The following is an 18,414-nucleotide window of genomic DNA, read 5'->3' as shown; positions in this document are numbered from 1 at the left end:
TGGCGTGTGCCCGTCTGTGTCTGCGTCCTGGAGCTCAGTCGCATCGCTCTGCTCTGTGAGGCCTGTGAGCAGGGCTGGGTTGCCTCCTGAAGGGCCTGTCACTTGGGGTCAGGGTAGGAGGATCCCCACGAAACCGAGTGCTTGCAAGGTGCCCCCTGCCGCCGACACTGTCCCTCTCTTGTAGGTGACCCGGCGGCTGAGGAGTGGTCCCCGTGGAGCGTGTGTTCCCTGACGTGTGGGCAGGGTCTGCAGGTGCGGACCCGCTCCTGCGTGTCCTCCCCCTATGGGACCCTGTGCAGCGGGCCCCTGCGGGAGACCCGACCCTGCAACAATTCAGCCACTTGCCCAGGTATGCCCGTCCTCCCCGACTGGTCTGCCTGCCAGGTTGCGTCCTGCCTGGGACTTGGGCAAGTTAATCCGCCAGAGATGGTTGCCCTCTGTCGTTCAGCAAACTCGACTGCCCCCCATACTACTGTGCCCAGCCCCACCCAGGGCCCTGGGACACAGATTTCTTGGGCCTGGTAGTCAGGCTCATCTTTTTACCCTTCTTGCCCTCCGTGTTCCCTGTGCTCTGGCTACATCAGCACCCCTTGCATTTTCCCACCCCCTGCATTTCCTCATTCTAGTCCTACCCCCCGACCCCCTACACCTGGGCTATCAAAATTCAGCCTGACCTTCAGGATCTAAGACAATGATGCTTTTTTAAAAATGAAACCTCCCCTGACCAATCCCCGGCCTCCTCTGACTCGCCATCCCATTCCCCAGGAAGCCTCCCGTGGACCCTGAGGCCTTCCTCAGTGCAGCATGGAGTTGAGAATGTGCATGTGCTTGCCTGGGACCCGGGTCTGACGGGGGGCAGCTTCTGCCAGTCTTGCTCCTCATGCCCTGAGGGAGTGCAGTGGTGCCTGGGGCTGGCTAGCTCCTGGCTGTGGAATTAAAGTAGGGCTACCTGGGAAGGGGCCTTGGCAGTGAGGGGGCGTGGCAGGAGCTTGCGCAGTGCCAGGGCAAAGCTGTGTTCTGGAGTGTGAGCTCTGTGTCAGTGTCCATGTAGAGGTTCTTGTTCACTGTGTGTCTGTGCACTTGGGGGCAGAGGGGAACCTCTCTTGCTCCAGGCCTGCTGTGTTGGCTTCCTGCTCTGCGTCTGGGGGTGGGGAGGGGTGGGGAGGGAAAAGGTTGGGTAGGGTGGGGGTAGATCTTGAGTTCTTTCCTGGGCTTTTCTGTGCTCCCAGGAGAGGAGGGCTGGTGGCTCCCCTTCTGGGTTGACTCTAGTCTCCCTGTCCGGGTGTCCTGTGTGAGTTTGTACTGTGAACCCGTGTTATCCACGTTCCCCCAAAGGGTGGAGTCCTGGGGCCCAGGACCGAGCCAATGAGGAGTGGTCGCAGAACTGCCGGAGCTCCTGATTGGCGGGTGGATGGGCAGTGGGCGGGGCCAAGGTGCGGCCCAGCCACAGGCCACGTGCTTCCTTGCAGTGCACGGCGTGTGGGAGGAGTGGGGCTCCTGGAGCCTGTGCTCCCGCAGCTGCGGGCGGGGGTCTCGGAGCCGGATGCGGACCTGCGTGCCCCCCCAGCACGGCGGCAAGGCCTGCGAGGGTCCCGAGCTGCAGACTAAGCTCTGCAGTATGGCTGCTTGCCCGGGTCAGTAGCGCCCGTGGGCTTCCAGGCGGGCGCTGCCCAGCCGGGTGGGGGTCGGGAGATGTAGAGGAGACCGTCAGGTCCAGTGCCCTGCCCCTGGGGGCCCCTAAACTTTGACCAAGCATGGGGAGACTGTCAGTGTGGGAGGTGACCTGGCCCAGCGGAGTTGGAATTGCCACATTGTGACCCCATCCAGTGGGTGCTGCTCGCCAGTGCCCCTTTCCCTAAGCCCTGGGCTACCCTTTCTGTTCATAGCACTTTGGTGCTCATGGCCAGCCGGGTTGTGAGGGCACACAAATCTAGGCATACGTGTAGACCAAGATTAATCAGACGGTGACCCATTTCCCTAGCCAAAAAAGAATGTGTGCCTCCATGCTGAGTGGAGAGGTGCCCTGTGTTTCTGGAGCTGGTGACAAGCAGGCAGGACCCAGCCCAGGCACCACCTGCTCACTCCAGTCCCCTTCCTCTCCATCAATCCCTCTCTAGTGAGCCTGGCCTGGCTCAAGTCTCAATGCTTAGCAGGCTCTGCCCCTGCCAGTTCCCACACCCCTTGCTCAACAGCCACCCCTGCTTGTGTCTCCCCATGCAGTGGAAGGCCAGTGGCTAGAGTGGGGTCCCTGGGGCCCGTGCTCCACCTCCTGTGCCAATGGGACCCAGCAGCGCAGCCGGAAGTGCAGCGTGGCGGGTCCAGCCTGGGCCACATGTGTGGGTGCCCTCACTGACACCCGAGAGTGCGGCAACCTTGAGTGCCCGGGTGAGTGCTTACAAGGGTGGCAGGTGACCGTCCTGGCCCTGGGGGTACCTGGGGTCACTCATGCCCACCCTCTCCTGTAGCCCCAGATGGCAAGTGGGGACCGTGGAACTCATGGAGCCTGTGCTCCAAGACGTGTGACACAGGCTGGCAGCGTCGCTTCCGCATGTGCCAGGCCACAGGCACACAGGGCTACCCCTGTGAGGGCACCGGGGAGGAGGTGAAGCCCTGCAGTGAGAAGAGGTGTCCAGGTATTGCTCAAAGGCCCCTGGGGGTGAGGGGACAAGCACATGGGCCTGGCTGAGTCCCTTCGTTGTACCCACAGCTTTCCATGAGATGTGCAGGGATGAGTACGTGATGTTGATGACGTGGAAGAAGGCGGCGGCTGGCGAGATCATCTACAACAAGTGTCCTCCCAATGCCTCAGGTGAGGGGCGGGACTCTCTCCCCAGGCCCCCACCCCTGTCACTCTCGCTGTTCCCTTGGTTTCCAGGCTCTTCAATCTCCCAGCTCGAGGTGTGCAATGAAGTGGGTGAGAGCTTAGCCCCCACACCCAACCCCCTGTTCTGTCCCCTGCAGGGTCTGCCAGCCGCCGCTGTCTCCTCAGTGCCCAGGGCGTGGCGTACTGGGGGCTGCCCAGCTTCGCCCGCTGCATCTCCCACGAGTACCGCTACCTGTATCTGTCAGTGAGTGTGCCCTGTGGGGGCTGGGGCAACACAAGGTCCGCTCCAGGCGCCGGTAGGGGGTGAAGGGAGCTCGATTCTCACTCAGGCCCGTGTGCCTTGGTGTATACATATGTGCCCACTCCTGCCTGGCTGTGCCTCTCTCTCCTTGTCTGTCAAACTCCTAATCATACCACAAGGCCTGACTTTGAAGGGCATTTCCTTATCCGTAGTGCCTACCTCTGTATTCCTATGGCCCCCTGAGCTTTTCAGTCATTAAGTATAATGAGTGCTCTTCAAAATGTCTGTGTCCTGCCTGTCCGACTGGGCGCTCCCCGATGCCCAGAAACAAAGTTGAATTAATTTTTGTGTCCCCCTCACCCAGCTTAGAATGTTATGAGCTAATGTGGCCTGTGTGTACTTGTTTGTCTGACTGTAATTGGCATTAGTTGTGTGTTTGCCTTTGGAGCTTGTGTTTGAGAGACAGAATATGAAAATGGGTGAGTTACACTCCAGAGTGTGCATGGCCCTTGCAGGACAGGCGAGTGCCCCGTCCCTGCACCGTGCTTACCATCTTTGTACGTGCATCTGAGCACCTTCCTTCTCCAGCTATTTCTGTTTCAGGTTTTTAAAAATATCTTTAGAGTTTCTCTCTATGGGTCTCTTTCTTGAACTCTGTCTCCCCATGAGTCCCTTTGAGCATCTCTGCCTTTCCCCCTCTTTCTCCCGACGCCAGCAGTGGGTGGACTGGAGTGGGGTGGGCCAGGGGCTGGTGCCAGCTCCTGACACTGTGATGACAGCAGCCTCCTTGTTGACGGCAGCTCCGGGAGCACCTGGCCAAGGGGCAGCGCATGCTGGCGGGCGAGGGCATGTCACAAGTGGTGCGCAGCCTGCAGGAGCTGCTGGCCCGGCGCACCTACTACAGCGGAGACCTGCTCTTCTCTGTGGACATTCTGAGGAACGTGACCGACACCTTCAAGAGGGCCACCTATGTGCCCTCAGCTGATGACGTGCAGGTACTTCCCTGCCCTGCTGAGGGGAGGGAGGGCTGAGGGTGCAGAAGCTCCAGACTGAGTGGGGTGGGGTTGGCCTCTGGGTCCCTGTGGCAGAGTCTGCAGGGGGTGGCAAGTGTGGCTGAGTTGGGGAAGCTTTCGTCCCTGGGGCTGAGACTTCCTGATAGGCAGCACTCTCTCCCCAGCGCTTCTTCCAGGTGGTGAGCTTCATGGTGGACGCAGAAAACAAGGACAAGTGGGATGATGCTCAGCAGGTGAGGGGCTAGGCTTCTAGGTTTCCTCCCCTATGACCCGCCTCCGTATTGGACTCCTAAACGCATCCTCTGTCCCCAGGTGTCCCCTGGCTCTGTGCACCTGCTCCGGGTCGTGGAGGACTTCATTCACCTGGTGGGCGATGCCCTCAAGGCCTTTCAGAGCTCTTTGATTGTCACGGACAACTTGGGTACAGGAGGAGGCCGACGGTGGGCGGGGTGGGGGGTGCGGGGTAGAGCAGCATGTGGAGCCCAGGCCCTCACTGGAGAGGGATGCTTTCCGAGGCTGTTTCTACTTCTCTCTCTCTTTCTTGGGGCCCTGCATTTTCCTGTTTAACTCCTTATTTTTTATCTTTCTCTCCGTGTTCCTCCCCCTCTCCCACCGTGTGTCGTGTGTCTCTGTATGTGCCTCTGGGCTGGCACCACCCTCGGTGTGTCTGCATCTGCCTTCCTGCTGTCTGTCCCCCCACATTTCTCTCTTCCCTTGTGTGTGTCCTCTGTGTGCGTCTGTCTGTCTCCGGTGTGGCCCGCCACCCCCGGTCCCCCTGCAGTGATCAGCATTCAGCGAGAGCCAGTCTCCGCCGTGTCCAGCGACATCACGTTCCCCATGCGGGGCCGCCGGGGCATGAAGGACTGGGTGCGGCACTCGGAGGACCGCCTCTTCCTGCCCAAGGAGGTGCTCAGCCTCTCCACCCCAGGGAAGGGGGCTGCCTCTGAGGCGTCAGGCAGTTCTGGCAGGGGGAAGGGCCCAGGAACGGTTCCTCCCGGTCCAGGCTACTCCCATCAGCGCCTCCTCCCAGCGGACCCTGAGGATTCCTCCTCCTACTTTGTGATTGGTGCTGTGCTCTACCGCACCCTGGGCCTGATCCTGCCACCCCCCAGGTGAGTGCTTGGCGGCGGGGGGGGGGGGGCCAGGTGGGCTTCAGAGGGTCTGGGGAGTTCCAGGTGAGAGGAGGAGGACTGAGCCCGTGCTGGCCACCAAGAGATCCAGCTGCATCCTCCTGCAGCATCGGGGACCCCTCGCCTGGCTCTGTGTACAGGCGCATCCCAAAGATGTCCAGGAGGCTTCGCCCAGGTCCAGGGAGCGTTGAACTGAGTTCTAGACCTCACCTGAAGTTCTGCGCCCCACTGAGCTCTAGGCCTCTCCCAGAACTTGACCCCTGGTAGCCCCCTAACCCCCTCTGGAGCACCTTCAGGGTTCCTGACTGGGTCTGGGCACCTGCTGGCAGGAGCTGACCTCAGAACCTGTCCACAGGCCCCCACTGGCCGTCACATCCCGAGTGATGACAGTGACCGTGCGGCCCCCTACCCAGCCACCAGCTGAGCCCCTCATCACAGTGGAGCTCTCCTACATCATTAATGTGAGTGGGGGCCCAGGCAGGGACCTTGGGAATATCCCGATGTGGACGGCCACAGGCCTGTCTGATGGGGAGGTGGTGTGCCCAATGGCGGGCTGACCCTCTGACCTGTGTGGGTCCTGCATGGTGGGTTGGAAGGTAGGGTCCCCAGCCCACACTGCGCTCATGTCTTCTGCTCCCCAGGGCACCACAGATCCCCACTGTGCCAGCTGGGACTACTCCAGAGCGTGAGTGGGGTGGGGGCTCTGTGTGGGGAACAGTGCAGCCCTAGGACCCCTCTCCTCAGGGGGATCTCCTGCCTGGAAGGCCAGGACGAAGGGCAAATCCGGGGGGTCCCAACTGCCTGCCTCTTGGCTGTGGCCTCGCCTTGGATTCACCTGTTCTTGGGCAGTGGCCAGCGCTGAGGGTGGGGCCGTGGCGCTGGGCTGGGTCTTACTCCACCTCTTCCCCCACCCAAGGGACGCCAGCTCAGGGGACTGGGACACTGAGAGCTGCCAGACCCTGGAGACCCAGGCGGCCCACACCCGCTGCCAGTGCCAGCGCCCATCCACCTTTGCCGTGCTGGCCCAGCCGCCCAAGGACCTGGTGAGTGGGAAGGTGCCCAGGCTGGGCTGGAAGGAGGCACCTGGGCTGCCAGCGGCCATCTCTGCCAGTGGCAGCAGGAAGCTGGTGATCCCACGTGTGTGTGTGAGCAGCAGCACTTCCGGGATTGCACATGGAAGCCTGTCCCCTGGAGACGTGCCTGGGGGGTGGGGTGGCAGTGGGCATTTGTGTGTGTACACTCATGCACCTCTCTGGTTATATGTGCAAGAGTGTGGGTGATGAGCATAAACATGCCTCCACGTGGTCGGCTCTGTGCACCTGTGCGGATAGTGCTGAGCCCTCTGTGTGTGTGGCTGTGACAGAGGTGCAGGTGCCAGTCTTTACTAAACAGGAAGCAGGGAGGCTGAGGGCACCCCTTCACCTGCCCTCCCCTAGCGACCCGTCTGAACGTCTGCTCATCTCCCCCAGACTCTGGAGCTGGCGGGCTCTCCCTCGGTGCCCCTTGTGATTGGCTGTGCTGTTTCCTGCATGGCGCTGCTCACCCTGCTCGCCATCTACGCCGCCTTCTGGAGGTAGGTGGGACACTGGGAAGGCTGGGTGGGAGCTGACCAGTCATCCCAGGCTGGGCCTGGGCAGCCAGCTCCCCTGTCTCTGCCCACTGTGCCCTCTCAGGTTTATAAAATCTGAACGCTCCATCATCTTGCTCAATTTCTGCCTGTCCATCCTGGCGTCTAACATCCTGATCCTCGTGGGCCAGTCTCGGGTGCTGAGCAAGGCAGGTGCAGGCTCCCGGGGTGCCAGGGAGTGAGAGTGGCGTGGAGGGGTGAAGGTGGAGGGTGCTCGCAGGTGGCGGTGCCTGTGTGTGTATGTTTGTACCTAAGTGACGGGTATTTGCACATGCTCCGGCCGTGTGGTAGGCGAGGGTGTGCATAATTGTGTGTGAATATATGTGAAGGCATCAGAGAGGAGGGGTGTGTGTGCTTGAGCGGTAAGTGTGCACATCTGTGAGAGTCCACGTGAGCTGAGCGCCTGCATGCACATGTGAGGGCAGGCGGCGTGTGTGGAGCCGGGGCCTTCTCATGTCTGTGGATGTGCAGGCGCCTCAGCGAGGCCGCTCGTGCCATCTGCCTGTGGATGACCTGTGCTGGCTGTTCCTTGTGCCCCCTCAGCCTTTTCTGCACAGCGCCAGCACTGTGAGTGCCAGATGTGGGGCCTGCCCGGCCATGACATGGCAGGTGCTCCTGTCTGCCCCACCCCGCCCCCCGCCATCCTAGTCCGTGTGTGGGCAGCCTGCCCGCCTGCCTCTCGGATGCTGAATGCTGTGTGCATGTCACCCGGCCTGTGTCGTGCTGTGTGTGGGTGCAGGAAGACGGGGGTGCCTGGCAGGGCTCTGTGGGGGGCGGAGCTTGGGTGGGTGGCTGTGGCAGCACCCAGCAGCGGGTGTGGGAAGCCTGGCGCCTCCTGCCCCAGCGGCTGCTGAGGGCCACTCCCTCCTTCTCCTCTCCTTACAGGGCGTATGCACCATGACAGCCGCCTTCCTGCACTTCTTTTTCCTTTCCTCCTTTTGCTGGGTGCTCACCGAGGCTTGGCAGTCCTACCTGGCTGTCATCGGACGGATGCGCACCCGCCTCGTTCGCAAGCGCTTCCTCTGCCTGGGCTGGGGTGAGCAGGGCCCGTGCCGGACTCTGCCAAGGGGCTTTGGGGGCAGGGGCAGCAAGACAGGTTCAGGTTCGGCCCTGGCCCCCCTTCGTGGGCACCGGGGTCACCTGGGCTGGGGTCTGGGAGGATGAGAGGACCCCGAGGACTAGCCATCTCATTCTGGCTCCCCCACTCCCCCAGGTCTGCCTGCCCTGGTGGTGGCCGTGTCTGTTGGCTTTACCCGCACCAAAGGATACGGCACATCCAGCTAGTACGTGGCCTCCCGTGGGGTTACCGAACCTGGCAGGGCCCCAGCCTGGGCCTCGGGCCTTTATGGGCTGTGCCTCTGGCCCACGCCTGCTGCGGGGCTTTGGGCAGACCCTTCCCTATCTCAGAGCCTCAGTTTCCCTGACTGTTCTGGGATTGGGTAATCTGTAAGAACCATTTATCTCAGGGGTCAGCCTTGTTTGACTCCCATGGGGCTGGGCCTGAGGGTCTGCACTTCTGTTAGAGGGGAGACCGAGGCTCACCAGGAGCCAGTGGCTCCCTCTGAGCCTGCTGGGGGCTCGGCCTCATCGCTGGTGTGGGCCTGGCAGCCCAGGGGGCTCTGAGGGATGGTATTCGAGGGTGGGGCAGAGCCTGCCTGAGTGTCTAATGCTCCCTCTCCCCCACCCCCCAGCTGCTGGCTCTCTCTTGAGGGTGGCCTGCTCTATGCCTTTGTGGGCCCTGCGGCCGTCATTGTCCTGGTACGTGTCCCTTCAGTGTCCTGGGAGGGGTGTGGCCCAGGGGGTCTAGCCCTCCCTGCACTCCAGCTCTCCGCTGGGGCTCCCCCTGCCAGGAGGGCGCCCAGTGACCCTGTCTCCCTCACCCTGCTCCCCCGGGCCCCTAGGTGAACATGCTCATCGGGATCATCGTCTTCAACAAGCTCATGGCTCGGGACGGCATCTCGGACAAGTCCAAGAAACAGAGGGCCGGGTAAGGGTGGGGATCTCTGTGACTTGGCCGTGTGGGCAGTGGTGTAGGGAGGGAGGGCTGTGGCTGTTCCCGGAGGCAGGGCTCTGCCTGGGGCTCCCTGACCCTGGTGCCTCAAGGGTGCAGGCAGGCGGGCACTCGGAGTGCTCAGCTGCGGCCCCGCGCCCACCCTAACCCACCTCTCTCTCTCTCACCTGCCCTCCCCCTCCCACCCTGCTCGGGGCTCATGCTGCCCCTCTCCTCCTGCTTCCCATGTGTTTCCCCCCTTCTCCCGTGTCTGTGCCGCCCCCGAGGTCGGAGCGGTGCCCCTGGGCCAGGCTGCTCCTCCCCTGCTCAGCGTGTGGAGCGGTCCCCAGCCCCCTGCTCAGCTCAGCCTCGGCCAGGAACGCCATGTTAGTTGTGCCCCCGGGGGGTGGGGGGTAGGGGGGGACAAAAGAATGGGGGGCAGTATCCGTGGTGGGTGGGGGGAGGGATATCAGCCCAGTGCCCTGGAAAGCTCATCCTGCCAAGGGCCTGGTGTCAAGGTGACAGGGGGCATCGGGAGTGAATGTCTGTGCTTCCCGGAAAATTCCGGGTTCTGTGCCCGCCCCTTTGTTCCTGCCCCTGCCCTCACTGCCCGCTTACGTTTAGGCACAGCTAAAGACCCCTCCTTACACCTCGACTTACAGGAGTTCATAGAAGCTCAGGTCCTTAGAAGTTTTGAGTCTATAGAACCTCAGAATTAGAATGGTAGAATCTTAGAATAAGACAATCGGAAGCTGAGAGTGTTAGAATGTGAATCATAAAGTCAAGGAATCTGTCAAGGAATCTGGAAGTTAGAATTTTAGAGGCGTTGGATCTCAACCAGTTGGGAGACAGAGAATCTCGGAGGTAGAAAATCATGTCATTGAGACACCCCTGTCCCTGGCAGCTGAGAATTTTAAAACTTCAGGGGCCTCAGGCCCCGCCTCCACCAGGGCCAGAAACGCATCTCCGCCTCCCTGCGCAGTGGAGTCTGGCTTTATCCTGCGCACCTCTAGGGCCAGGCTGCGCCTTGTCTCCGGGGTGGCTGGCACCGTCTCTGTGGAGTAGAAAGCTCACTGTCCCTGGGCTGCCAGCTGCCTCTCTGACCCAGTCTGTCAGAATGAGCAGTTAAAAGCTTGGGCTTTGGAGGCAGCCAAACTGGATTTGCATCCCAGCTTGGGCTCTCTCTGCCCAGCTGGGCGCACTCCAGTTTCTTCATCTGTAAATTGGGATAATAACCCCCACCATGCCTGTTTATTGAAGTTGTTTTGATCACAATGTGAACTAATGTATGTAAAGTGTTCAGTGTAGGGGCTGGCAGAAAATTAGCGGTTAATCAAGGGTAGCTCTTATGACTGTGATTAGGCCCTCTCTTCGTGTTGGCTTTGCCCCCCAGGGCCTGGGGGGACCACTGTGCCTGCCCCTGCCACGTGGAGCAGGCCTCAACCCCTCCTCGTAGGACAGGTCTTGACCCCCTGCCCATCTCTCTGCCTTGTTGGGAGCGGTGCCCACCCCTGCCTGACTCTGCTACCTGGGGTGTTCATGAGGTGGCGTGGGCGGGGTGTGGCGCCTAGCCCAGTAGTGTAAGGCTGCCCTCCTGTGCCCACGTGGGCTGCAGCCAGTGATGGTGGGCTGGCACTGGTGGCTGGGTGCAGGGCCTGCCCACCTTTTTCCCTGCCCTCCTGTGAAGGAGGTGGGGTATGCATGGGTTTGGCCCTGATCCGGGCTTTCACCCCCAGCCCCAACCATGATCCTTTTGCCCAGGGCTCTGAGCAGCCTCTGGGGGCCTGGCGCCCCTCCTTGGGGAATGGAAGGGGATGAGCCGCTGCTGCAGTGGCCCTGGCCCCATCTGTCCCCCAAAGACCTGTGCCCTGTGACATCCTCTGTGGGCTCTGCCTGTTCAGTCTTCCTGTCTCTGCGTCTGTGCCTGTCTCATTCTCTCACTGCACCCTCTCTCACTGTCCCTCTTCTCCCAGAGTCTCTGGCGGGGTGGCCCAGGCCTGTGATTTTGTGCAAATTGGAGCTGAAAGTCACAGCACCTGGATGTGTCTCCCTTCTCCTCTTCTCCCTCAGTGTCTTGTTCTGCCCTCTCCACCTCTGTCCCCTGATGCTGCCTCTGGCTGTGGCCCAGCCCCCTTGGGTCCTGTGTCCGTCCCTTCCACCTCTGTGGCCCCTGCTCTGGCTCCGTAGTTCTCCATTTCGGTCTCTGTTCTCTGTTTCTCTGACTCTGGCTTCTCGAGCTGTCTCTGCTTTGGGACGTCACCGAGGTCTTGGGGCTTGGGGCCCCGCCAGCCTTGGTCAGCTTAAGGGCCCCAGGCTCAGCTCAGGCCCTGGGCCTAGCCCGCCCTGCCCCCTGGGGTGCCAGCCTGATGAGCCCCCCGCTGTGTCTTCAGGGCCTCCCTCTGGAGCTCCTGCGTGGTGCTGCCCCTGCTGGCGCTCACCTGGATGTCCGCCGTCCTGGCCATGACGGACCGCCGCTCCGTCCTCTTCCAGGCCCTCTTCGCTGTCTTCAACTCTGCGCAAGGCTTCGTCATCACGGCCGTGCACTGTTTCCTGCGCCGAGAGGTGGGGCTGGCCTCTGCTGTCCCTCCGCACCCACCTCTCCGGGCGGTCCTCTCACCTCTCCCCGCCCCAAGGGGAGACGGGGAGGATTGAGGCCCCGGCCAGGCCCCCAGCCAGGCAGCCCTGGGCGTGGGAGCTAAGGGCCTGGCCTCCTGGGCTGCTGGGGCTCCTGCTGCCCTCAGCCTCCCCCTAGGCCCTATGGCAGGGGTGTCAAACTCATTTTCACCAGGGGCCACATCAGCCTCTCGGTTGCCTTCAGAGGGCCAAATGTAACTTTAGGACTGTATAAATGTAACTACCCTTTAACAGTTAAGCGAGAGCTCGGCACTGCCGCCGGGTAGAGACAAGGTGCCGGGCGGGATAAAACAAGGTGGAGGGCCGGATTCGGCCTGTGGGCCTTGTGTTTCCCACCAGTGCCCAGTGTGCTTCTGTCCTCCCAAGCCCTCCTGGGGGCCAGGGGTGGGAGGCTCAGCCAGCTGTGGCCAGAGGCCCTTGGGCGGCCTCAGGCCAGCAGGCACCCGCCGTCCCCAGGTCCAGGACGTGGTGAAGTGTCAGATGGGCGTGTGCCGGGCGGACGAGAGCGAAGACTCCCCGGACTCCTGTAAGAACGGGCAGCTGCAGATCCTGGTGAGTGAGGAGGCCTGGGCGGGATGCCGGTGGGTTCTGGGCATCCCCCCACCCCCATCACCTTGCCCCGTGCCTCTCCATTTCCCCCATCCGTGGGGGTGGGGAACAGAGATCAGGTTTGATTCAGCCTCAGCCACTGGTCACTGGGTGCCGTTGGGCAAGTCTTTCCCTCATTCAGTTTTCCCGCCTGTCAGGACTGAACGGGGTGGGGGCTGGGAGGAGCCATGTCTGGGGCCCCAGGCGGTAGGTTCTGTTGGGCAGTGTGCTGTGGGTGGCACCTCTGGGCGGGCAGGGAGGGGACTGAGCCCCCCTCCCCCTGATACATTGATCCTCTCTCCGCCCACCTCCTCTGTCCCTCTCTGCCTATAGTCAGACTTTGAAAAGGATGTGGATCTGGCGTGTCAGACAGGTGAGTCTGCTGGTGCAGAGCTGGGAACGGTCCCCAGGGGAGGTCAGGCGGGGAGATCCCCAGCCCCTCTGTGGGGGGGCCCTGACTGGGGTCTGACTGTGGAGTTTAGCTTTGGGGTCAGATAGCCCTTAGTGGATTCAAGGCTGTGAACACACCTACTGTGTGACTTTGGGCAAACAGCCTACTTCTCTGAGCTGTAAATGAGTTAGGGGACATCAGGTGCCTAGCAAGGTGCTTGAAACATGGCGGCTGTCACAGTATTGTATCATTTCCATGATTCTTACCAGAATCTCTTCCCAGTTCAGTCCCCTGGCGAGTTGCCCAGGGAGGGGGAGGAGCAAGGCCCTTTCGATAGTCTGGGGGCTGTGGGGTCAGAGGTCAGGAGCTGACCTATAGGAGCTGGGCCTCTGTTCCTTGCCCTGCCTTCTTCGGGTCCGTGGGCCAGTTGTCTTCCTAACCCCTCTGGTGTGGGGGAGAGTGCCAGTCACCCCGCCGTCTTTCTAGGGCTCAGTTTCCTCCCGTCTGAGCCTGGGGGTTGGTACCTGCCCAGCTTGCACAAGGGCACGTGGGGGGTCCTCCTCCCCAGAACTTACCTCCCTCCCACTCCCACCCCCAGTTCTGTTCAAGGAGGTCAACACTTGCAACCCGTCCACCATCACAGGCACCCTGTCCCGCCTGTCCCTGGATGAGGACGAGGAGCCCAAGTCCTGCCTCGTGGGTCCTGAGGGGGGCCTGAGCTTCTCCCCGCTGCCTGGGAATATCCTGATGCCCATGGCAGCCTCGCCAGGGCTGGGGGAGCCGCCGCCCCCCCAGGAGGCCAACCCCGTGTACATGTGTGGGGAGGGCAGCCTGCGGCCGCTGGATCTCACATGGCTACGGCCGGCCGAGCCCAGCTCTGAGGGGGACTACATGGTGCTGCCGCGAAGGACTCTTAGCCTGCAGCCTGGCGGTGGGGGTGGAGGTGGTGAGGATCCCCCAAGGACCCGGCCGGAGGGCACTCCCCGTCGGGCTGCCAAGGCACTGGCCCATGCTGAAGGCTACCCTAGCTTCTTGTCTGTGGACCATTCGGGGCTGGGGCTGGGCCCTGCCTATGGGTCTCTCCAGAACCCCTACGGGATGACCTTCCAACCGCCACCACCGACACCCAGCGCCCGCCAAGTGCCCGAGCCGGGGGAGCGCAGCCGGACCATGCCCCGCACTGTGCCTGGCTCCACCATGAAGCTGGGCTCCCTGGAGGTGAGGGGCTCCAGGGCACGAAGTGGGTGTGGGAGGCCGGCCCCCATATATGCCTGAGACTGGGTCTGAGTCCCAGGCAGCAGCCAGGAAGGGACAGCCAGCAACCACCCCCGAGCGGCAGCATCTTCGTACCCAGTCGCTGGGGGTGCATGCGCTGTGCACCCCTCCTTCTCTTAGTGCCCACAGCAAGTCCAAGGATATCCTGGCTCCTCTGAACTCCTTAGGGGGCTTGGACTTCACGCACTGAGGGTGCCCTGCTTGATGCGTTTATACTTGGGGTGAATGGTTAGGATGGATCTTCCTTTGAGGGGCCTCTGGCTCAGGCCAGGTGCTGAGAGCCTGGGCCCCCTGGTCACACAGACCTACCTGGGTTCTGATCAGGCCGCTGCTGGTCGGCGGTGAGCTCTGGAACAGAATCTCTCTCCAGGCCTCAGTTTGTCTCTCTCAGTTTCCTCATTTGTGAAGTGGAGCTAACAGAGCAGCTTCCTTGTAGGGTTGTTGCGAGCACTAACTGAGTCACACAAAACACTTATCTCTGTGGGGGCATCTAGAAGGTGCTAGATGATTGGGAATTGCTGCTGTTACCATCCCCAAATCAGCATCAGCACCGCCCACAGGCCAGTGGTGACGCACCCTCCCCTTTCTGAGAAAATGCAAGCCCCTTTCTCTGCCCCGCTCTCCCTCTGGCGTCCCTCATACCTGCTCCTTGCACAGAATCCCTGGGAACAGGCAGGGGGTAGTGACCCACTCTAGAACTCTGGAACATTCTAGAACTGTAGTTGGAAGGGTGAGGAGGATGTGGATAGGGAAGAGCGCAAGAGTCAGAGCTCAGACACTGTTGGCCACTCGTGTTCAGCCTCGGAATCCTGCTCCCCATCCTCCGCACGAAGGAAATTAAGTTAGCATCTAGGAGGTTCGCAAGTTGAGATTTTTCCTCCCAAAATGCTTTTGAACATTTGGTGCCTGCTCCTGTTGCAGATGGCAAAAACAGGAAGGCGTAACAAAGACAAAACTTGACACCAGCATCGGTTGGGGGTAGGGGGCACTCAGCATCATGGTTTCGGTCTGTGGACACCTGCTGTTCTCGGACCACAGAGGAGGAGCCAGTGCTGGGCTCCTTGTGTGGGAGGCGGCCATAAATGTGGCAGCATCTGTAGGGATCAAGGGTGACATCCTGAATTCTGGTGTGGAAAACTGGTGGTGCGGAGGTGGTGGAGTGGGAGTGAGGCGGAGGGTGGGGGGGCTCTGAGTTTATTCATTTGGGCACAGCCACGGGTATAGAGACCAGGAGAGGTGTGCTGCCCCCAGACACAGAGGTGTGGCTGTGAACGGGGGACACACATGTGCACGGTGTGTGTCCCCCGGAGCAGGAGCAGGAGAAGGGCAGGAGCAGGCCCGGGGCAGAGCTTGCAGAGCCTGGTGTTGGGGAAGCTGGCGGGGGTGGGGGGCTGGTGGAGAGAGAGCAGGCAGGGTAGTGGGAGGAGGACCGGGGAGTGGCATCGTGAAGGCCAGTGGTGGTGAGCATGTCTCCCGGGCCTGGGACTTGGGAGATCTAGATGGTGGTTTCAGCATCATCCTTGAGGACCTTGGGGCAAGTCCCTTTCCGTTCCTGGACCTCAGTTTCCCCAGTGTAACCTGGGATCGTTGGCCCTGGTTTCATGCCAGCATTCTAAGGCTGGAAGGTATCCTCCCTGAGTGGCACGGGACACTGAGTACGTTGTTAGGACCTCAGAGGTGACCTCAGGCAAGTGAGGGCCAGAGAGGCCAGGGAGGGGCTGGGGAGGCCAGGGAGGCAGGGCCTGGCTTTTTAGGAAAAGGAGCAAGAGGGGGTCAAAAGCTTGAGTCCTTGTGTTTGCAGGACAAGTGGAAGGTTCTAGGGACAGGGGAGCCCGTGGCTGGCAATGAGAAAGAGGCACGAGGGGGCAAAGGGGTAGAATTCAGGCCACAGATGAAGGAGCGTCTGCTCTGTGATCCCGTGTGCGAATCCATGTCCCTGCCACGTCGTGAGTCTGCACTGGGATGTTTGGATCATGTGCAGTTGTGTGTCTGCACATGTGCCAGTGTGTGTCCCTCCTGTGAGCACCCGCCTGTATGTGTGCATTGCAGGGGTGGCAGTGAGTGTGGGCCCGGGGTCTGCGCTGCAGCCCATGGCGGGGTGGTTTCTCGCTACTCATCCCCCAGGCCCAGTCCCCCTTCCCACAACCCGAGGGTCTGCCCTTTAAGGATTCTGAACTCCTGGGCCTGGGCAGGGGTCAGGCTCTGGGGCACCAGGTTTCTGGGCTCTACAGTCCCTGAATGTGGTAAAAAAGCTCTTCTTCACTGCCTCCTTGCTGCTCCTTCCCAGAGAAAGAAGTTACGGTATTCAGACCTGGACTTTGAGGTAGGTGCTGTGCGTATGTATGTGTTGAAGGGGCGGGGATTGTCCCTGGCGGCTCCACTCCTAATACTAGTCTAAGCCCCGCTGCAGAGCCCAATCCCGCAAGTCTGTGGTTTCTGTGGGATCTTCCCAACACCCCCCGCCCACTCCTGTAGCTCTGGGGTGGAGAGAGCGCCAGGCCTTGTCCTAGAGGGCCCAGCGACAGGCAGGAATGTGGGGACTGGGATGCGGAGTGCCCTGAGTGGGGGGCTGGCTCTCGGCGCTGCCCCACGGGGGAGCCCCTCCTCTGACGCCCTTGGCTCCCAGAAGGTGATGCACACCCGGAAACGGCACTCGGAACTCTACCACGAGCTTAACCAGAAGTTCCACACTTTCGACCGCTACCGAAGCCAGTCCACAGCCAAGGTGAGGGTCCCTCCCGTGGCCGCTCGGCCCGAAGCTCAGGGCCCAGCCTGGCGCAGTGGCCTCTGGGTCAGACCCTGACCCGTGGCCCCCGTTACAGAGGGAGAAGCGGTGGAGTGTGTCCTCGGGTGGGGCGACTGAGCGGAACCTGTCCGGCGTAAGTGTCCCTGGACTGGGTGGGGGTGAGGGGGCTTTGAGGGACTCATTCCCTCCCTGTCCACTTTCTTGCCTTGGCCAATGGCCTGCCTTGTACCCGCGGCACAAGCAGCACTTCTGGGGTTGTGGGGATGGGGAGTGTTGAGGAGGGGGCGTCCATCAGGGTCTTGAGGAGTATAGGCAGACTCAGGGGCTGTGGTCCCAGGGGTCAGGACCCCAAGTCTGAAACCAGGCACATCTGGATCTGAACCTGACTTTGGCACCTGGTTGCTTGGTGATTTGGAGCGTCACTGGCTCTCCCTGGGCGGCTTCGGTGTGCTCTCTGTACCGTGGGTGAGAGGCTGGTGTCCCGGTCCCCATGGCCCTTCCTGCTCCCTCCACAGGAGAAGCCCAGTCCGGGGGAACGCCCTAGCTTGTCCCAACAGCGGCGACATCAGAGTTGGAGCACCTTCAAGTCCATGACACTGGGCTCACTGCCCCCCAAGCCCCGAGAACGGCTGGCCCTGCACCGGGCAGCCGCCTGGGAGCCCACAGAACCTCCAGATGGTGACTTCCAGACAGAGGTGTGAGTGCCACGCTGGACTGCCCACTGCGTATAAATATATATATCTCTCTATTTTCACACTCCACTTTGGAACCACCCAGGAGCCAGCGCCCCCTCCCCTCTCCCGAGGGCTGGGCAGGGAGGCGCAGTGGACTCCGCGGGGCTGCAGGAGCCGGACACAGCGCGGCTGGGGGGGCCAGGGACCTTTCCTGTTTCTGAGAGGCCCCTCAGCCACTGGAGCCTGTCTTCGCCCCAGCCTGTCTGTTCCTGTCCTGGGCCGGGGAGGGGGGAGGGGACCTTTGTTGGGAATAAACTTCACTCTGTGGACTTTGCTGCTGAGCTGTTCGCTTCTCCCGGGTGAAGGCCTAGCCCTGGGGCCCCAGCCTTGTTCACCTCCTTGGTTCCCCTCATTTGGTCTCATTACACTGCGTGTGATGGGGTCAGGCCAGCCCTGGCTGGGAGGGGGCACCTAGGCTCTGACCCCATCTTTGCCCTTGAGTCCCTGGGTGGTATTGGACACACCTCTTTCCCGGTGGATGCCTCGGGTAAACAGACTGGGATGTGGGGCGGCCTTCCGTGCAGCTGGCCTTCCTCGGCGGCTGCGATGGTCGGAGCTGCCTTTCGCCAGGTGGGCGTGGTGGGCCTCGGACGATGGGACCCAGGGTCACTCTGCCGGCAGATGTTCAATCCCAGATGCTTTCTGGCAGCTCCGTTCTTTTAGGCAAGCTTCCTTACTCCCCTCAGCCCACCAGGCTCCCATCTCCCAGCTCTCATCACGTACCTTTGCCCCCAGAGGGAAGGAGACCTTCTCTTGGATTCCACTCAGCAACCGCCCCCCCCCCCCAGGAAGGGCTCTGATTGGCTCCGGACAGGGGTGGGGCACTGGGATTGGCCTTTGGGAACCTCAGGGGAGGAGAGGTTGTAGGTTCCAAGAAGTGGGTGATAGACTCACAGGAACAAAGCCCCTGTCTCTGACCTTCTGACAGCAGACCCCACCCCACATCCTGGGCTAGGCCTCTATCTGGGCCACCACCTAGAGCCTTCTGGGTATCTGTGTTCCTGTCCCCTTCCTTCCCAACCCTGGGCTCCACTGGCCACAGTTAGGATCTCTGTGGAGTTTAGCTGCAAAGTGTATTCCCCTCTCCTCCTGTACTTTCTTGCTTTGCATCTGGTTTGAGAAGGAAGTTTGGCATGTACCATGTTGATACTGCTGAAATAGCAACCACAGCTGCAGCAGAGGCTCCTCTAGGCTTTGAGACTCACCACAGCCATGGTCAAG

General features: G+C 61.4%; 1 protein-coding gene across 10 annotated transcripts in view; it reads left to right on the top strand.

The window, feature by feature from the left end:
- Nucleotides 1-17,436, top strand: part of ADGRB2 (adhesion G protein-coupled receptor B2) — a 35,928-nt gene extending 18,492 nt beyond the window's left edge. Inside the window, exons 4-31 of one of the 10 annotated variants that reach the window (XM_045859802.1) lie at nt 185-349; nt 1,470-1,634; nt 2,221-2,385; nt 2,466-2,633; nt 2,708-2,809; nt 2,962-3,068; nt 3,866-4,060; nt 4,243-4,311; nt 4,391-4,499; nt 4,860-5,190; nt 5,564-5,669; nt 5,850-5,893; nt 6,125-6,251; nt 6,678-6,781; nt 6,882-6,984; nt 7,721-7,871; nt 8,049-8,118; nt 8,527-8,593; nt 8,737-8,822; nt 9,113-9,211; nt 11,216-11,387; nt 11,916-12,011; nt 12,381-12,420; nt 13,037-13,656; nt 16,001-16,036; nt 16,343-16,438; nt 16,536-16,592; nt 16,975-17,436. In XM_045859802.1, the coding sequence (XP_045715758.1) occupies nt 185-349; nt 1,470-1,634; nt 2,221-2,385; nt 2,466-2,633; nt 2,708-2,809; nt 2,962-3,068; nt 3,866-4,060; nt 4,243-4,311; nt 4,391-4,499; nt 4,860-5,190; nt 5,564-5,669; nt 5,850-5,893; nt 6,125-6,251; nt 6,678-6,781; nt 6,882-6,984; nt 7,721-7,871; nt 8,049-8,118; nt 8,527-8,593; nt 8,737-8,822; nt 9,113-9,211; nt 11,216-11,387; nt 11,916-12,011; nt 12,381-12,420; nt 13,037-13,656; nt 16,001-16,036; nt 16,343-16,438; nt 16,536-16,592; nt 16,975-17,160 (3,836 nt within the window). In that variant the 3' untranslated portion in view covers nt 17,161-17,436. Of the gene's footprint in view, nt 1-184; nt 350-1,469; nt 1,635-2,220; nt 2,386-2,465; nt 2,634-2,707; nt 2,810-2,961; nt 3,069-3,865; nt 4,061-4,242; nt 4,312-4,390; nt 4,500-4,859; nt 5,191-5,563; nt 5,670-5,849; nt 5,894-6,124; nt 6,252-6,677; nt 6,782-6,881; nt 6,985-7,720; nt 7,872-8,048; nt 8,119-8,526; nt 8,594-8,736; nt 8,823-9,112; nt 9,212-11,215; nt 11,388-11,915; nt 12,012-12,380; nt 12,421-13,036; nt 13,657-16,000; nt 16,037-16,339; nt 16,439-16,535; nt 16,593-16,974 lie in introns of those variants that run through there. The other 9 variants (XM_045859801.1, XM_045859807.1, XM_045859806.1 and 6 more) reach the window with 9 other exon arrangements.
- Nucleotides 17,437-18,414: the final 978 nt, after the last annotated feature.

The sequence above is a fragment of the Phyllostomus hastatus genome, unplaced genomic scaffold (genome assembly GCF_019186645.2).
Source record: "Phyllostomus hastatus isolate PE091 unplaced genomic scaffold, TTU_PhHast_1.1 phas_scaffold_182, whole genome shotgun sequence".
Taxonomy (NCBI): Eukaryota; Metazoa; Chordata; class Mammalia; order Chiroptera; family Phyllostomidae; genus Phyllostomus; species Phyllostomus hastatus.
This window is presented reverse-complemented; position numbering and strand designations above follow the sequence as displayed.